The sequence below is a fragment of the Pelophylax lessonae genome (assembly GCF_965119305.1).
Source record: "Pelophylax lessonae genome assembly, chromosome: 7".
In the NCBI taxonomy this organism is placed as follows: Eukaryota; Metazoa; Chordata; class Amphibia; order Anura; family Ranidae; genus Pelophylax; species Pelophylax lessonae.
In genome coordinates, this window is record NC_138774.1 from 72,173,842 (window position 1) to 72,192,458 (window position 18,617).

General features: G+C 40.5%; 1 protein-coding gene across 1 annotated transcript in view; it reads left to right on the forward strand.

Moving 5' to 3' along the window:
• The first annotated feature begins 658 nt into the window (after positions 1-658).
• Positions 659-18,617, forward strand: part of LOC309559632 (olfactomedin-4-like) — a 30,596-nt gene continuing 12,637 nt past the window's right edge. Inside the window, exons 1-3 of the mRNA XM_082262969.1 lie at positions 659-742; positions 4,236-4,400; positions 14,197-14,409. Coding sequence (XP_082119095.1) covers positions 686-742; positions 4,236-4,400; positions 14,197-14,409 — 435 coding nt within the window. The 5' untranslated portion in view covers positions 659-685. The remainder of the gene's footprint in view (positions 743-4,235; positions 4,401-14,196; positions 14,410-18,617) is intronic.

Consider the following 18,617-nt stretch of genomic DNA (forward strand, 5'->3'; position numbering starts at 1 on the left):
GGTATAAACAGCAGGGCAAGTAAGTAATACTGCATTGCTTAGAATGGAGACCTTTATTTCATGTTTTAAGATAGCTGTTTGGTGACATTGCGTCTCTCACCTCCAGCCTACTGGCTTTTTCACTGTCTGCTCCACAGAATATCCATGAAATTCTTTATCAATTTAATTTAATGAAGGTGCCCTACTATTTATCTAGTTATTAGCCGTATGCATCTCTTTTCTTTAATGACCTTTATTTCATGTTTTAAGATAGCCAAAGAGTCACTAAAATTGCCTGTAGGTATTAGGTGGTCATTGGGATGCCCTCAGACCTGTAACTTTATATGCTTGGGGGGAATAGACTGTCGGAGCTGGATTCAGTAATTGCTATTCCACCCAAATAAGGATAGTGCAAGAAGATTCTGCTGGAGGTAAATTTGCAAATCTAAGAAAGAGACATTTATGTTCCTTTATCTCTGAAAGTTTAACAGTCTTTTACACAGTTATCAGAATATCAAAACTAGATAACAAGAATCATGCAATTTGTCCAATTTCTCATTGAAATGTATACATTTTATAACCTAGTTGCCATTTACAGCTTATCACATCCTACTTTCATTAATGAATAACAGGGGTAGACGTGATTCTATAGGTATAAATAGTGGGACAGTAGAAGCTCATCAATACGGAAGACCAGAGAGGCACCATGTACACCTTCTTCATTCTTCTGCTCACCATCTGGCAGACTCAAGCTGTCACTTTGGTAAGTCTTAACAGAGATTAAACAATATTAACCACTGCTAAAATTTTAGGGAAAGGTTTCCTGCAAAAGCATTGTATTATTTTCTTTATTTTTCTTAAAAGCACAAACCGCAGTTCATATGCAGATAGAACAATTTGCTGCCAATGTCACTGATTTTCATCTAACGTTTTTTCTCAGTAAATATTTAAAGCCGGCCTATGGCCCTGCATTAAAACTATGTGTTGCAACACTTAAAGCTGAACTCCCAGGAAACAGCTAAATGGAAAAATTGATTAATTATAAGGCCACAGTTTTACCTGTCAAATGATTTGTATTTCTGTCCACTCAGTCAGGAGATTTTTACAGCTCTGAAACACAGCACTGCTCTATCTGGCAGGGCAAAAGACCTGCTTTTTCTCTCCTAAAGTTTAGTAGCACTTACAAGTCTTGACCATCCCCAAGCTAAGACTGGAGACCTGTAGACAGATGAGCTAATCTTTCTGTCACTTTGCTCCATTCTCCTATTAGCATGTCCCCCTTTATTAGCACATGGGCACGTCAGCAACTGACTGCCTCCTTGTGGTGCTTATCCCTTTCCACATCTAAGCTCTGCCGTACAGGGACTGAAAGAAGCTCATACTAGGTGATGATAAAATGTATTGTTACATTCAGAGCTCAGTAGAATTGTCTGCCTGGACTCCACCTTTTTTTTTTTTTAACTTTATTTCTTTATTTTTTCCCTTCAAAGGGCAAAAAACGAACATACAAAAATAGAATCAAACATATAATAATCTCTTTTCACCCATCCCCCCCCCCCCACACACACACACACACACACATCCACCTCCATCCACCCTTTACTTAAAATGATATTATTCAATCAGACATTTTAGATGTCTGCTATCCCAGGTGCAGGGCCAAGAGTTTCTATCCATGGTTTCCATACTTTTTCAAACCTTTTTGTACTTCCTTTTCTTATATAAGCCACCTTTTCTCTAATTATTATATTGTTAACTTTTCTCAACCAGTCTGTTATATATGGTGGTTCAAGTTTCATCCATTTTCCTTTTATAACTTTCCTAGCTTGATATAGGCATTTTAAGACTGCTGTCTGCTTTGTCCCGTACCCTCCTCTCTGCTCCATGTACCTCAATATACATAGTACCGGATCCAATCCATAAGTTTATTTCAAATACTGAGCTTATTTTATCCAACACCTCCTTCCAGTATCTATGTAGCTTGGGGCACCTCCATAAATGTGGATCAAGTCCTGATGAGATACACCCAAAATTATTAAAAGAGCTTAGTGGTGAGCTGGCAAAACCATTAACAGATTTATTTAACCAATCATTAGTATCAGGAGTCGTCCCGGAAGATTGGAAATTGGCAAATGTCATGCCCATTCACAAGAAAGGTAGTAGGGAGGAATCGAGCAACTATAGACCAGTGAGTCTGACATCAATAGTAGGCAAATTAATGGAAACCCTATTAAAGGATAGGATTGTGGAACATCTTAAATCCCATGGATTGCAAGATGAAAAACAACATGGGTTTACTTCAGGGAGATCATGTCAAACAAATCTTATAGATTTTTTTGACTGGGTGACTAAAATAATAGACGGTGTAGGTGCAGTAGACATTGCATATCTAGATTTTAGTAAGGCTTTTGACACTGTCCCACATAGAAGACTTATCAATAAACTGCAGTCATTGAGCATGGACTCCCATATTGTTGAGTGGATTAGGCAGTGGCTGAGTGACAGACAACAAAGGGTTGTAGTCAATGGAGAACATTCAGAACAAGGTCATGTTACCAGTGGGGTACCTCAGGGATCTGTACTGGGACCAATTTTGTTTAATATCTTCATAAGTGATATTGCAAAAGGCCTCAATGGTAAGGTTTGTCTTTTTGCTGATGACACAAAGATATGTAACAGGGTTGATGTTCCTGGAGGGAAAATGGAAAAGGATTTAGGAAAACTAGAAGAATGGTCAGAACTCTGGCAACTGAAATTTAATGTGGATAAGTGCAAGATAATGCACCTGGGGCGTAAAAACCCAAGGGTTATATATATATATATATAGAATATTTGACACAGTCCTGACCTCAGTATCTGAGGAAAGGGATTTAGGAGTAATTATTTCAGAAGACTTAAAGGTGGGAAGTCAATGTAATAGAGCAGCACGAAATGCCAGCAGAATGCTTGGATGTATAGGGAGAGGTATAAGCAGTAGAAAGAGAGAAGTGCTTATGCCGCTGTACAGAACACTGGTGAGACCTCACTTGGAGTATTGTGCGCAGTACTGGAGGCCATATCTCCAGAAGGATATAGATACTCTAGAGAGAGTTCAGAGAAGAGCTACTAAACTAGTACATGGATTGCAGGAAAAAACTTACCAGGAAAGGTTAAAGGACCTTAACATGTATAGCTTGGAAGAAAGAAGAGACAGAGGGGATATGATAGAAACTTTTAAATACATAAAGGGAATCAACTCGGTAAAGGAGGAGAGCATATTTAAAAGAAGAAAAACTACCACAAGAGGACACAGTTTTAAATTAGAGGGGCAAAGGTTTAAAAGTAATATGAGGAAGTATTACTTTACTGAGAGAGTAGTGGATGCATGGAATAACCTTCCTGCAGAAGTGGTAGCTGCAAATACAGTGAAAGAGTTTAAGCATGCATGGGATAGGCATAAGGCTATCCTTCATATAAGATAGGGCCAGGGACTATTCATAGGATTCAGATATATTGGGCAGACTAGATGGGCCAAATGGTTCTTATCTGCTGACCCATTCTATGTTTCTAAGTCCCCCAACATCTGGGGCAGGATGCATCCGATCTTCCTCCCCCCCAAAAAAAACAGTTTTGTGGGAGTATAAAATGCTCTATGAAATATATAAAACTGTGTGAGCTTCTGAGTCACTGAGAGGGATAATGTATCTATTGAAGTTACTATACTATGCCATTGAACATCTGTCAATTTCCCCAAATCCTCTCTACTAGATAGAACTGGACTTTATCCATTACCTTTACTTGTATATTTCTATATAGTTCTGAAATCAACCCTTTTAAAGATGTAGACTCTATCAAATTTTTCAACAGGGGGATTCTACTTCATTCTGATCCTCCTTCCTTAAATTGCATTGCTAGTGCATGCCGCAGTTGCAGATACATATAACAATCTCTATTCAAGAGCCTGAATTATTCTTTAAGTTCCTGGAAAGTCTTCAGTAACCCTGCTTTGTATATTTGTGATAATTTTAGGTATATATTCTGTAAATCCTGAGTATCCAAATAATGATCTTGTGTCTCTCATCTCTCTGCATTTTGCCTGTACTGGATATACATGACAAAGCATCTGATGTGAACTTAAAGGCAATACCATTGTATTTAATATATTGTTGTAGTTATTTTCATAATTTCCAATGATTCTAATTATATTTTATTACTTTTTGAATGTATCTGTTACAGCATTGTATGGGTTAGTAATGTGTATGTTTGTCTTTTACAAGACGCAGAGTTTGATCTCTGAATCTGGATCTGGATTCCTGGATGAGAATGGAGTCTGTTACTGCACCATCAACCTCCCAGATACCACCTTCCCAGCTGACCGCTTTGAGAAGCTGGAGATAGCAAACCGCAACCTGACAATTACTGTGGAGAAGGAAATCACTAAGGTATTAATATTGTATTTCCTATATATATATATATATATATATATATATATATATATATAAGTAGGGACTATATATTAACATATCTCCCAACTTTTTGAGACGCAAAAGAGGGACACACTTTTAGTATAAGGTATGTAGGCAAAGGACAAACCCCTGCGATGCACAAAGGTATGTGGCCATGAAGAATTAATATATAAAAAATGATTGATTAAACCCACAAGTGATTTTTGTTACCAATACGTTTTATTTATACCAGCAATTTAAATGAGCAAATGGAATAATTTATGGTTTTGATATAAGGTTTACTACAATATAACAATTCTAGTACATTTCTTTATAAAAATCTATAAATCAGAACTAAAACTGAGGCATATAAGGAGGAGGAAAAAAGGGACAGACGGATTTGGTTCCTCCAAATCAGGGATAAATGGAAACTATGGATTAACAAATCCAGAAAGTCCACAGCAATTCCTAAACATTGATATTTTCAGCCTATTTTTTTCTTGCATTAAATGAAAACTTTCAAAAGAGAATTTTAAAAAGGCACATAATATTGTTTGTCTGAATACAATTTTGATGAAAATGTAAAGTTTTTTTTTTTTTACATACAATATATCATATACAGGCTCATAGAGTCTCCATGTAGTGGTTTCCTGCTAAATAACTGCTGTATGAAAAGTGACTTAGAGGTACACATGTTCATATATGGTGGAATTGCTCAATTGCTACAGTTTTTTGGAAAGAAATATTCTCTCTAGCATCTAAAATGTTTGAAATAGATATTACTCCAGATCCGGTGATTGCCATTTTAAATTTAAAACCTGCATGCCTGACACGAAAACAATTCAAATTATTCCTTCAGCTTCTTAATGCGGCTAAACAAACCATAGCCAAAGCTTGGAAGAATACAACTTTGAATCTTGTAGAAGTTAAACATAGGATGAATAATGCATTATTACATGCAAAAATGGAAGCCATGGATTGCGATAAATTTAGTACTTTTATAAGCATTTGGGACCCTTGGATTAAACATGGCCTATCACCGGGTTTTGAGGAACAGGTTCTGAATGCTTGGTAGTTAAGACTTATATTTTATTTACTTTGTATTAACTTTTGTGGTACAAGTTCTATTCTTGATGCCCTCTCCTTTACCCACTTTACTCTACCCACACCCTGCTGACTTCTTCCTTTTCCTTTTTTTTTTTTTCCCCCCACAGCCATGTTCTGAATACCTTCTCAAAATCTTAATATCTCAGAATATCATATTAATAATTCTACCTTTTTTTCTTTTGTTCCTTCCTTTTGTGCAAACTTCACTATACAGTATAACATTTATAATACTTCTGTAACAATAACAGTATTTCTACTTCTGTTTTTGTTTTGTAACTTGCTTTTTGGCTGTTTTATAAAACTCAATAAAAGTATTGAACGAGAAAAGTGACTTAGAGGACAAGCATAGACAAAAACATTCCCCAAAAGACTTTAGTGTCAAGTAGCTGCATGAATTATTAACAAAAATCTCACAATACTTTTCTCAAGAACAAAAAACATTTAATCAACATAGCAAAATAATGCATAGCATGTTTTACACTAAATAATTACAGTATTTATTTTGTGAGTATCGGTATTTTTTTCATGAAGCATTGGTATAGCTCCCCCTAAAATGGCATTTGTCTATGCTGTTCTCAGTAGATGCCAGTAGAATCTCCCTCTTTATACAGCATCAAAATCAGGTTAAAAGGTTAATCAGGTTTTGAAGCAGGTTTAAATGTAAATTGTTGGCTGTGAGGCTTTCTGCATTTAAAGGATGGGAAGGAATCTGTAGTGGATGTGTTTAGGAATCTCTCTTCTGCACTGCCAAGAGATAAGAAAACAATCACTAGTATAATGACTAAAGGGGTTGAGGGGAATGGTGTACTAACAGCTAGATGAAAATATATTTTCAAAGAGATAAAGAAAGCTGAACTGAAATGAAGTACATTTTTTGAGTTTTCACAGCTGCTATTTAGTGATTACTAGGGAGCTGTGACATGAGAACAGAAGCAATAAAGAGCTTACAGCAGCTTCTATGAGGAATTGTTGACTAGCAAGAAGAATGGATTGAGTCATGTTCACAGAAACCTGGATTGTGTAAAGCAGTCCATAAAAAGCATTTTTTTTGTTCAAGCAGTGATTTGAATGAAAAAACTAACTTGATTCCCCCATGTACACACTCAATATGGATGGGAGAATCCTCCCCACTGAGCTATTGTATTCTGACAGCAGTGAGATTTCCCCATCATCAGAATACACTGATCAGCTATAGCCTTCGGCACTGATTGAACAGGGAAAATCCACCAGGGCAGCTTTATAGAAGCTGGTCAGTGGATCAACTTCTATACATCCACAGTTTCCCTACATGGATTGAAATTCAGCTGGTTCCTGCTGAATCGACCAAATCTCAATCCATGCATGGCCAGCTTTAAGCAGGGAGCCTTTTCTGTCCTACTTTTATAGTGAAAATCTAGTTGCCTGGATGTTATACTAAATTTGATTCTTCAGTACTCTGAGTCACTGACCCTCATCAATATGTATGTAAGGTGTGCTTACAAATTTCTTGCCCCTTTGATTGGGAAAACTCCTCCTACAATCTGGATAAGGGTGCCAGTTGCTGGGTGACGGTGGTGTTCTGCAGAAACTCATGAAATACTTATTTCTAAGGTGTGGAGAGACTTTAAGGCCACCATGTGAGCATGCACCCTTCTTACTGGGGAGAACCTAGCTGTTAGAATGAGTTCCCCAAGAACTCTTGACATCCTAAGAAAGAGATTGTCAAAAATGTTATTGAAAATCAATACTAGATTGCAAAAGTGACTAGAAACCAGCAAGGCTTGTGCCTGATCCAGTAAGATATGTTGTCTCCGGTGCCTGAGAAATTAGTCATGAATGAGAAAGAGAAGGCAAGAGACCACCAGTATGATGCTGAGGCCAATGGGAAAAGGAAGATGATGGACAGACACGTGCTTATTGTGAGTCTGAAGCTTTTAGTTTGGTTTCTGAAGTGATCAGACAAAGTTGTGGATATACTGAAGCTAACATGTGTGTGATAATTCCCCTAAATGCATCTAAGGCCCTTTGAGTTTTACCTTGAAAGGTCAGCCTATGCCTGCCAATTCTTACATGATAAAGAGTTCTATACCATTGACCTTCCTGATCTGTGTGCTTGTTCTGCCTCAGTGACTTAAAGTATTGAAGAGGCAGCCAGACACCTAGCATTTTTAGAAGCTCAGTTCCACAATGCCAATGTTATTTTTCTGCCTGATCACTGAGCAGGAATCTGTTTATATGAAGGAAATCATGGCTCCTCACAATATTACTTTTATCTCAGATGCCTTCAGTCCTAATAAATTCCTAAAACATCAACTTTTCAGTCATTTAAATGTAAAAGTCCTATCAACTCTTCTAGGAAGCTAAGTTTACCCTATTTCAGGTCATCCTATGCCATCTAAGAGCAAACACTACATGGTGTTTGGTATGACATTTACTCATGAATATTTCCTTCTTTAAAACACTCTTATTATATGGGAGAAACCTGAAATCAGGAAACTTAGCTTCCTAGAAGAGTTGATCCATTAAAGTTTTACTATACCCACAACAGTAAAATCAGTCTGTATATGCAGTACAGCATGCTTGTTATACTCACTTTATCTATGTGGACCACCAAATAACAAATGGCGCAGCTGCTGTGTCTCAGCCAATCAGGAGAGAGAGTCCCGGGTTGGCTGAGGCACTAGTGGACATCGATGGATAGAGAGGGACCTCAGGTAAGTGTTGGTGGGCTGCTGCACAGAAGGCTTTTTATCCTAATGCCTTTTGTTCAGGTAAAAAATGTGCATTTATTTTTAATTTAAAACCGGAACCTGCGAAGTATTGCACCGGTCATTGGCAGATAAAGGGTGCAATGTCAGGCTCCTGCAAACATTGCCTACAGCTCTGTTGCCTATACCTCTGTATGGGCTGTCATTTACAGAGCTGTAGATTGGAGATCGACCGACTATCGGCAACACCGATATATCGGGGGCCGATATGCACTTTCCCCGATATATCGGAATCGGCCCCTGAGGTTACCGATATTGCCAATATTTAGGGAAAGTACAGGTCTTGGGGTGATGCCTGCAGCTAAAGGCATCACCCCAGTACCGGTGTCCATAGCCGACGGTCGGCTGACTTGTAATGACGACCGATGCTGCTGAGAAGCCGCTCGGCTGCCATTACAAGGAGCAGGAGGGGACGTCCCCCCTCCAGCCGCCTTCCACGGCTCACCCGGTCTGCCGTCCCACCGGGAGACCCGGGCATCCTACCTCCACCACTGCCACCGAAGAGATGACCCTGTGTAGCATGAAGATGTGTCCCTGTGAAAGCCGGTATCCCTGCTGCAAGTGCGCATGTGCCGGTCTCCATGTAAAAAAACCCGGAAGTGACATTACTTCCGGGTACTCGGGGCTGAATTAAAAAAACTGACAGCATTCAAAACAGCCAAACTTGGCATTTTGAATGCTTTTCAGTGCCGAGGAGGGGTTTGTGGTCTTTTAGACCCCCAGATCCCTCCACAAGGAGTACCTTTAGAAAAAATAAACATTTTTTTACATGTCCAAAAATATCAGCCGATACCGATATCCGATGACCAAAATATTGGTATTGTTTGGCATTAAAAAAACAATATCGGTCGATCACTACTGTAGATAGAGTAAATTTAACAGGTATGCTGATCAGCGTGCTTGTAATTCATTTAAACTACAAGTCTGTCTGCCATGCTAGTAGATGGGACTGGTAGATGGTAGTTTCTACATTCACAGATTCCTGTGAATGAATGGTGCAGCTTCATGGGTGAATCCCTGAACAGCCATGCTGTTGTCAAAATCTGACAGTGGGTGCGGGGAGAAGAATCTCTGCCTGCTGTCACACTGGGAAGGGGGGATGCTGAGAATGAGAGGGAGGCAACTAGAACATGTTATACATTGAATACAAGTGTAACATGTTCTGAAAGATTAACTTAGCCGGTAGTACATGTGCAGTGTTTTTTCTTGCTCAGCCCACTGGCTGACAGATTCCTTCCTCCATCCATACAAGTGGGTTGGATTCGGGAATCCCCCCTCACTGGTACATTGTATTCTGACAGCAGGCACTCTCCCGTACCAGAATACACTGATCTGTACTGCAGCTGTTTGGCTGCAAGCTGCTAATTGATCAAGGATTTCCAACAGTTCCTTTCAGCAGAGGCTGATATAACAATCGGTTTCTGCCTAACAGACAGAGCTACACACAGATCAAAATTCAGCCCCAGCTGAACCAGACGAATTTTGATCTGTGTACCCAGCTTTATCTTATGTCTTGCTTCAGTAGGCTCCATGCAATGTTGGTACTGGTCCCCTGCGGCTCCTGTTTAAGTTAAGACTGACTGCGGTCACACTCCCAGCCTCCACTTTGTACCATACAGGGGTAATCTTCCTCTATATCTGATGATTTTCGGTTTTCGGGAGGAGGAGAACACTGGAGCTGGCTGGAGCATACTGTAGAATCAAGTAAATGTGAATAGTGAATAGGTTAGGAATTAGTGGGACATTTCAGGTGCTCCATAGATGTATTCCACATACACATTTAGACTAAAAAGAATGATTTTTAATAAGATATAATGTTTATGTAGAATACATCTTTGAAGGACTTAAAATGTCCCACTAATTACTAACCTATTCAAGAAAATAATTTTCCCTTTAATAAATCTACACTGAAAAGTGTGGGGCAGGTTTACATCACAGTAAAGTCGAAGGGATTGCATGAGGACTCGAGGGCATACAATGCGATTAGAGGAGAAGCATTTTAACCTCAGGCAACGTGGCGGGTTCTTTATTGTTAGGGCTACAAGATTGTGGAATTCTCTACCACAAGAGGTGGTTTCTGTGGGAAGTATGGTGGCTTTCAAAAGACTCTTAGACGTACATCTCAAGGATCAGAACATTCAGGGCTATGTGAGATGATTACAGCCACATACACCTACACAGGTTGAACTGGATGGACTATTGTCTTTATTCAACCTCACCTTCTATGTAACTATGTAACTAAGTAAGGAATGCAGAGCAGTCGGGACTCACAGAAGAGGATTCAGTCTGTCATCCATGCTTTAAACACCTTCACTCACTGGAGGAGGAGGAGCGCTGGAGGAGCGCTCTGCTGTGTGCTGGATGGGAACCAATCTTCGATGCTAAAGTGAAAGATTCTCTTCAAGTTCTGCAGTGGGCCTCCTTCCTGCCATCTTGGGGCCTCCCCACGGTGGTGGAATGCCAGGGCCTGGTCGCAAGTGTGACCTTTGCGATCCTGGAAGTTCACCCACTGGTGTCAGTAGTTTTTATTTTCTGGTATTTAATTGTATTTTTTTATTATTTTTTTTTTTTTTTTACAATGTCACTGACTATGACTCTGTCCATTCAGAAAAAGAAGGAGCTGGTAAAATACATCTACCGACCCCTTCCTGGTTCTCTATTGTGACACATCCCCTACAGCAGCCGGCAGGAGAGGAGAGGGCAGCACAGTGTGGGGGGGGGGGGCAGGGGAGCACACAGGGGCTCAGAGACAGCAGAACACAAGTGAACTGGATAGGAGGAGTGGTGGGGGCAGCATACAGAGGAACACAGGACCCCTGGAGCATGGGGCCCAGTTGCAATTGCAACCCCTGTAGTTACGCCCCTGGCAGAAGCCCCTCCCGCCCACTGCGTGTACCGGCCCTGCATATATCAGTTTGAGTTGTTGTGCATTCATTTTGAACACTAGGTGCACTTTTATGTTGGTTTACGTTTTGTTGAAGTCCATTGTTCAGGGTTTTTAAAGGTGCAGCAGCCGTTAATCCCTTCTTTAAAAATAAGCACAGGGTTCTTTTTGGTATGCATATCTGAAAATGTTAGTTGCTTGGCTGTCATACTGAATTAGTTTCTTCAATAATCTGAGTTACTGACCCTGATCAATCTGTATGTAAGTGTGCTTACATATTTGTGGCCCATTTGATTGAGGAAACTCTACTTACAATCTGGAGAAAGTGTGCCAGTTGCCAAGCGAATGAGGCATTCTGAGAGTCTGAAAAGGGAATTATTTTTAAGTTGTGGAAAGACCTTGAGGCCACCATAAGAGCATGAACTGGGGTTTCTTCTTACTGGGGAGAACCGAGCTGTTAGACTGTGTTCTGCCAGGTACACTGGAAACCTGAAGACAGAGATTTTCAAAGATCTTGTTTTTTGTAATTCCTTTATTTAACTATAAGTTGCATTATTAGACATGTGCAAAAAATAATGCATAACAAGGTAACATGAAAAGACAAACATGAAAAATTAGTGGCAATGAAATAAGATCTTATTCAGAATTAATAGTAGATTGCAACAACGTTGTGACAAGCTTGGGCCTGATCCTGTAAGATATGTTGTCAGCAACCACCACAAGTGCCCCAAAAATAACTTTGCACTTTATGGCAATCTTTTGGTTGTGCTGATGACATAACTTATCCATGTACTATATCTAGATCAGTTGTGAGTTGTTGCAGCACCCTGACAAGTACGATGCAAGTATGGTGTGGGTTGGGAATATGCTATTGATTTAGTGATGTCCTGTTACTCTGAATTGAGTTATTAGTAATGTTTAACAAAAAGCAAAGAGATGACTTTGTACGTAATCCAGCTATAAAAGTACTTGTGCAGGGGGGATGTGAAGTGAGTGTGATTGGGGAAATGAAAGAGGACCAGAGTGCCATGTCACCATAAATTGTAGGGTGGCTACAATGTGGGAATAATGTTTTTCTCACCTCTGGTAACTGAGAAAATAGTCATAAATGAGGAAGGGAAGGCAAAAGACCACCAGTGTTGTGCTAAGACCAATGAGTAACGGAAAATGAAGGAGGGGAACTGGATATCTGTGAGTCCGAAGCTTGTGGATTGCTCTCAACATTGATCAAAGGTGTTGAAAAACTGAAGTTAAAATGCGTGTGATGATTCCCTTTACTGCACCTAAGGCTCTTTGAGTTTTACCTTGAAAGGTCAGCCTCTGCCAGCCATCTATTATATGCAGATCAAGAGTTCTAATCTGCTGACTTTCAGGATCTGCATGCTTTTTCTGCCTTAGTGACTTGAAGTATTGCAGAGGCAGCTAGACAACAAGCATTTTCTGAAAAGTATAGCAATGGCAACCTCTATATTGGTCTTATTACAAGAGGCAGCGTTATTTTTCTGTCTGATCACCAAGTAGGAATTTGGCAGTATGAAGGAAATATTGGTTCTGCACAATACAGGTACTACTTTTATCTCAAAGATCTTCAGTCCTTTTTAGATTTAGATCAATTTCTAAAATGTAAACTTTCCAGTCATTTAAATGCAAAAGTCCCATCCAAGAGCAAAAACTACAAGGTGCCTGGTAAGACATTTGCTTGTCAATATTCCCACCTCTACAGCACTGCTATTATACAGGAGAAACTGAAATAAAGTATACTTAGCTTTCCCAGTAGAGTTGATCCCTTAATTTTGGTGGCATTGGATTCTGACTGCATTTCATGTATTCGGATGTCCTGAGCAGAATTCAAATTTCAGTGTTATATTTTTTGGTTTGCCAAAAGGTTTATGAGTGCAATGTGACCTCCAAAGGACCAATCAGAGACTCTGGAGAAATGTCATATCTCCGCTTATATAAAAAAAAAAAAAAAAGCCTTCTCCGAGCATCCCTCACTCTTTACTGTGGCTATGATAAAAGGCAGTATACATAAAAGTTGTCACTGCTTGTAGAAAAAGTGTGGTAGAATAGAGTGTGGAAGGTTAGAGCGTCAGTGATTTACAGCAGTGGGCTGCAGCGAGAAGTAGCACAGGCTATTAAGGCTATTGCCCCCTGCCAGGGCCAAACCCTGAGCAACTTCTTATTATTTCTGGTACAATTTTTGGAATGAGTGGCTCCTGCTGTTTGTGCACCTTTGCCTTTTTCTCCAGTTACTTTACTGCCCTAAGGCTCTTGCACCCTGCTGAGCCTAGACTGTGAGGTTTCCTCCCACACTCCAAAGTATAGTGGTAGTGGTACGTTAATAGGATTCTGTCTAAATTGGCCCTAGTGTGTATGAATGTGAGTTAGGGACCTTAGATTGTAAGCTCCTTGAGGGCATTGACTGATGTAAATGTGCAATATATATGTATAGCAGGGAAGTTCTGGACTGGGAAATGAGGAACATTCGCCCCCTGGGCCACTACTAATAAAATATATCGGGCTGATGGTCCTGAGTGGGGATACTTCACTATTTAGTTTGAGTGGGACCTACAGTAATTAACACATGCTGGACATCATGTAGCTTCCTGATCCCTGTTCAGACCTGTGATCACAGTATCTTGCAAAGGGAATTCTACCAACTCTGACTTACTTTGTGGTTTTGCGATGTCATGTGATCAAATGACCAAAACCACAGAGGAAGCTCAACATGGAAGACATTCACCATACCCACCATTCACTGATCACATATTATGACATACTTTGTGTCTTAGACTTTCTTCTGCCTATAGAAATCTAGCATGAACAGGTCAGTTAGTTAAAGTTGCCTCCCAGGCCAAAAGTTCTTAGTCCTTCTTTGAAAGTAACACAGGATAGTGATTGTCATCATGACTGCAGTAACATTAACATGGGATTTATTACCTACAAATAGTCACATCAGTAACTAACTCATAATGTTATTGAGGAGACCTCAGGAGGACAAATGGGAGCTGCATGCTGCATCAGTATTAACTACAGATGTGAATTCTCCATACAGATCTACATCTATCAGAGCACACTGACCGTGTACATACAGCAGCTGAAGAATCTGACCAAACGCGTGGAGATCATGGAGAACGGAGGTCTCTCCTACACTGAACTGGACTTTGAGCTCATCAAGTTGGAGATCAAAGAGTTGGAGATCCTCATAGTGCAGCTAAAAGAGTCATTTAATGGCTCCAATATCATAATAGAGACACTCTACCAGGAGGTAAGACAAAACTCTGTACTCTCACAGTAGTGTAATGACCTTGTTACTTTTCTTAAATTGTGCAATTCACTAAGAGCAATGCTACCTTAATGCTTAAACAGAACCTGCCCTCCAATCTTTTATTTCAACAAAAATCTTCCCACATATGTTAATTTAACATATTTAATGCATGTTATTTAAAAGCTTTACATGTTAATGTGCATCCAAAAGAGCTGAGACTGCTGCTGGGGACCACCATCTTGGATGTGATATCAGCAACCCTAGCTAACTCAAACAGGGTCACCATTAGACATTGTTGGGCTCCACAGAGCCTGCTATTGTCCTCCTCTTTGTCCCCAGCCCCTGCTGCTAAACTTATGGGGCCTGAGAACGCAAACCTAATCACTGGGAGCCATGGCCTCTGTAATTACTGTGAATGAATTAAAGGGTATTTGAGGAGTCCTCTTTCTGCACCCATTCCCTCTGCTGCACCGATGAGGTACAGAAGAGCCAGATCTACCCCCCTATCACCAGCCCCAGACTCAGAACTATTATTGAAATGATACACTGCAGTATTCCCCTTTGCTTTTTTCCCCGACTGTTACATAAAAGAGAGTGCTATAGAAAACAAGGAGGGTGGGGCAGTGCTATCGAATTTCACCCAAGGGGTAATTTTTATCACCTTCTTACCTCATTCCCTGGGTAGGGCTTTAATAGCATAATCACCCACCCATTGAATCCAGTACTGTCCAGCTACACCTGGGTTCCACGCCACCATCTTTTTTTGTGAGGCCAGATGTATTTTCCGGGTCCTTCTGATCACGTGCATTTTGTATGCACAATGTGTTCTACATAGGCCCATAGACACCTGGGGTGCATGATGTGGCTGTCTCAGGAAGCTTCAGATGGGGGAGGGGGATCCTTCTCACCTAGGTGCTTGACTTTGCGCCACTGAAAATAGATATCCATCCTTAAAAAAAAAGCTGCATTTTTTCCCATTCATATGACGGGTTCATATGAAATACCATAAAAAAGTATAAATGCCCCTTCCCCATTACCATCATATTTCCTTGCACACTATTCTAACAAGGTTACTATGATTTATATCATATGTTGAATAATTTGGTCCTCCAAATATGATCATTTTCAAAAACATTTCTTTATCTGTCTTAACTTATTCTATTTACTAATATTAGCACTACCTGTCTAATTTCTGTGAAATGCAAACTTTATAACCATGTATTTTGTTTGTTTTTTTAACTTTTAACAAAGGAAATTTGAGTGATAAAAACATGAATGAAAAAAATAAAAAAAATATGTACTTTGTTAATGTGGGTGTTATTTTTTTAGGTGCAGTTTTTAAATGTACGTTTTAACGTGAAACCCCTTTTTGGATATAAAGTGACTTGAAAAAGTATTCATACCCCTTGAAATGTTCCACATTTTGTCATGTTACCAAAAACATAAATGTATTTTATTGGGATTTTATGTGATAGACCGATACAAACTGGCACATAATTGTGAAGTGGAAGGATTATGATCAATGGTTTTCAAACTTTTTTTAAAAATTAATATGTTAAAAGTGTGGCGCGCAATTGTATTCAGCCCCCTTTACTGTGATACCCCAAACTAAAATCTAGTGGAACCAATTGCCTTTATAAGTCACCTAATTAGTAAATAGAGTCCACCTGTGTGTAATTTATTCTCAGTATAAATACAGCTGTTCTGTGAAGCCCTCAGAGGTTTGTTAGAGAACCTTATTGAACAAACCGCATCATGAAGGCCAAGGAACACAACAGACAGGTCAAGGTTAAAGTTGTTAGGTTATAAAAAAAATCTCAAGCATTGAACATCGGAGCACTGTTCAATCCATCATCCAAAAATGGAAAGAGTATGGCACACCTGCAAACCTACCAAGACATGGCTGTCCACCTAAACTGATTGGCCAGGCAAGGAGAGCATTAATCAGAGAAGCAACCAAGAGGCCTATGGTAACTCTGGAGGAGCTGCAGAGATCAATAGCTCAGGTGGGAGAATCTGTCCACAGGACAGCACTCCACAAATCTCGCCTTTATGGAAGAGAAGCAAGAAGAAAGCCATTGTTGAAAGAAAGCCATAAGAAGTCCCGTTTGCAGTTTGCAAGAAGCCATGTGGGGGACACAGCAAACATGTGGAAGAAGGTGCTATGGTCAGATAAAACCAAAATTTTACTTTTTGGCCTAAAAGCAAAAAGCTATGAGTGGCAGAAAACGAACACTGCACATCACACTGAACACACCATCCCTACCGTGAAACATGGTGGTGGCAGCATCATGTTGTGGAGACGCTTTTCTTCAGCAGAGACAGGGAAGCTGGTCAAAGTTGATGGGAAGATGGAGAGCAGAAGAAAACCTGTTACAAATACAGAGCAGAAGAAAACCTGTTAGAGTCTGCAAAAGACTTGAGACTGGGGAGGAGGTTCACCTTCCAGCAGGACAACCACCCTAAACATACAGCCAGTGCTACAATGGAATGGCTTATATCAAAGCATATTCTTGTGTTAGAATGGCCCAGTCAAACTCCAGACCTAAATCCACTTGAGAATCTGTGGCAAGACAGACGCTCTCCATCCAATCTGACAGAGCTTGAGCTATTTTGCAAAGAATAGGCAAAAATGTCACTCTCTAGATGTACAAATCTGATATACCCAAAAACAAGTGCAGCTGTAATTGCAGCAAAAGGTGGTTCTACAAAGTATTGACTCAGGGGGACTAAATACAAATGCACGCCATGCTTTTCACATATATTTTTTTAAAAAAAGAATTGAAAACCATTGATCATAATTCTTCCACTTCACAATTATGTGCCACTTTGTGTTGGTCTATCACATAAAATCCCAATAAAATACATTTACATGTGTAGCAGATTTTCCAGGCATTGGGCCTGATATGGGTCTGCCATTGTTACCGGTAACTCTTCTAACACATTTAAGTTGAATTCCCCAGTGTGAGATTGGAGACAATGACCATTCCGGCATCTTTGGTTTGTTTTGTTTATTTTGTAATGGGGATTGGAGAAGGGAATGAGTGGGATACTCCTCTGTCTCAACTAGGTTTAACTGGGACTCCTTACAGAAAAATGCCTGTTAGCGCTGTCTTGACGCCAGCTGAATGCCGACCAAGGCTTCCTGGCGCTTATAGATACTGTTTTGCTGAACTGTGCTAGAACTTCGACTTTAACACTCTGGTTAACTCAGAAGACCCAGGACTGTAATACACTTGACTCTTGACACTCAATTTAGCTCAAAAGTCCAGTGAACAGCTCCCTCCAGCCCTTCACTGACTGAGGTAGCTACTTGTAACTGCCTGTGCTGCTGCAACTCAACACTGTACACTGCACGCTGTACACTTAACTCTTCAGGGCCCAACCGCTAGCGCCCCCTTTACACTTCAGGGTCCTCTTACTAGGCACCCCCTCTGACACTTCAGGGTCCTCTCACTAGGCACCCCCTCTGACACTTCAGGGTCCATTCACTAGGCACCCCCTCTGACACTTCAGGGTCCTTTCACTAGACACCCCCTTTACCGCTAGCTAGCTCCTGGATCCCAGGGACCTTTACTGGAGTGGTCCCCTTTAAGCTGGGAAGACCCCTAGAGGTAGTTCACAGTACTCATGAACTTGGAATGCTTTCCTAGAACTGAACCCCTCTTTCTCCACTGGTCCTCGGCACACCGGATCCTCTCTGCAGCTTAGCTCAGCTCTCTCTCTGTACTCTCAGGCAAGCCACCCGAGACACCCGATCCTTCTGACAGGAGGACAGACAGCCGTACTCTCCCTCCTGGGACTCTGCTTCCCACCAAAGATGCTGTGTCATGCGCTCCCCTCAAACTTATACCCACTCCCAGAATCCTCTGTGGCAGAATCTTCCTTCTGGGGTAGATACAGGCCTTAATGTTCCTCTGATTGGGTTTCCTCCACTGCCCAATGAGAATCCTCTCATGGAGCCAGTGGGGAGACTCCCCTCTCAGCAGCCACACCTGGGAGACATGACAGCCTAGCTGAAAATCATGGCCCTTCTGTCAGGCAGCCAAGGCCCACTATACTTTACCTAGCACCTACCTTGTAGGGTGCTACACATGTTTGGTTGTAACATGACAAAATGTTGGAAATTTGAAGGGGTGTGAATATTTTTTCAAGGCACTGTAGCAGGAAAGGGTTAGATCATCTGTCATTTTTTCATCGCTGTCTGA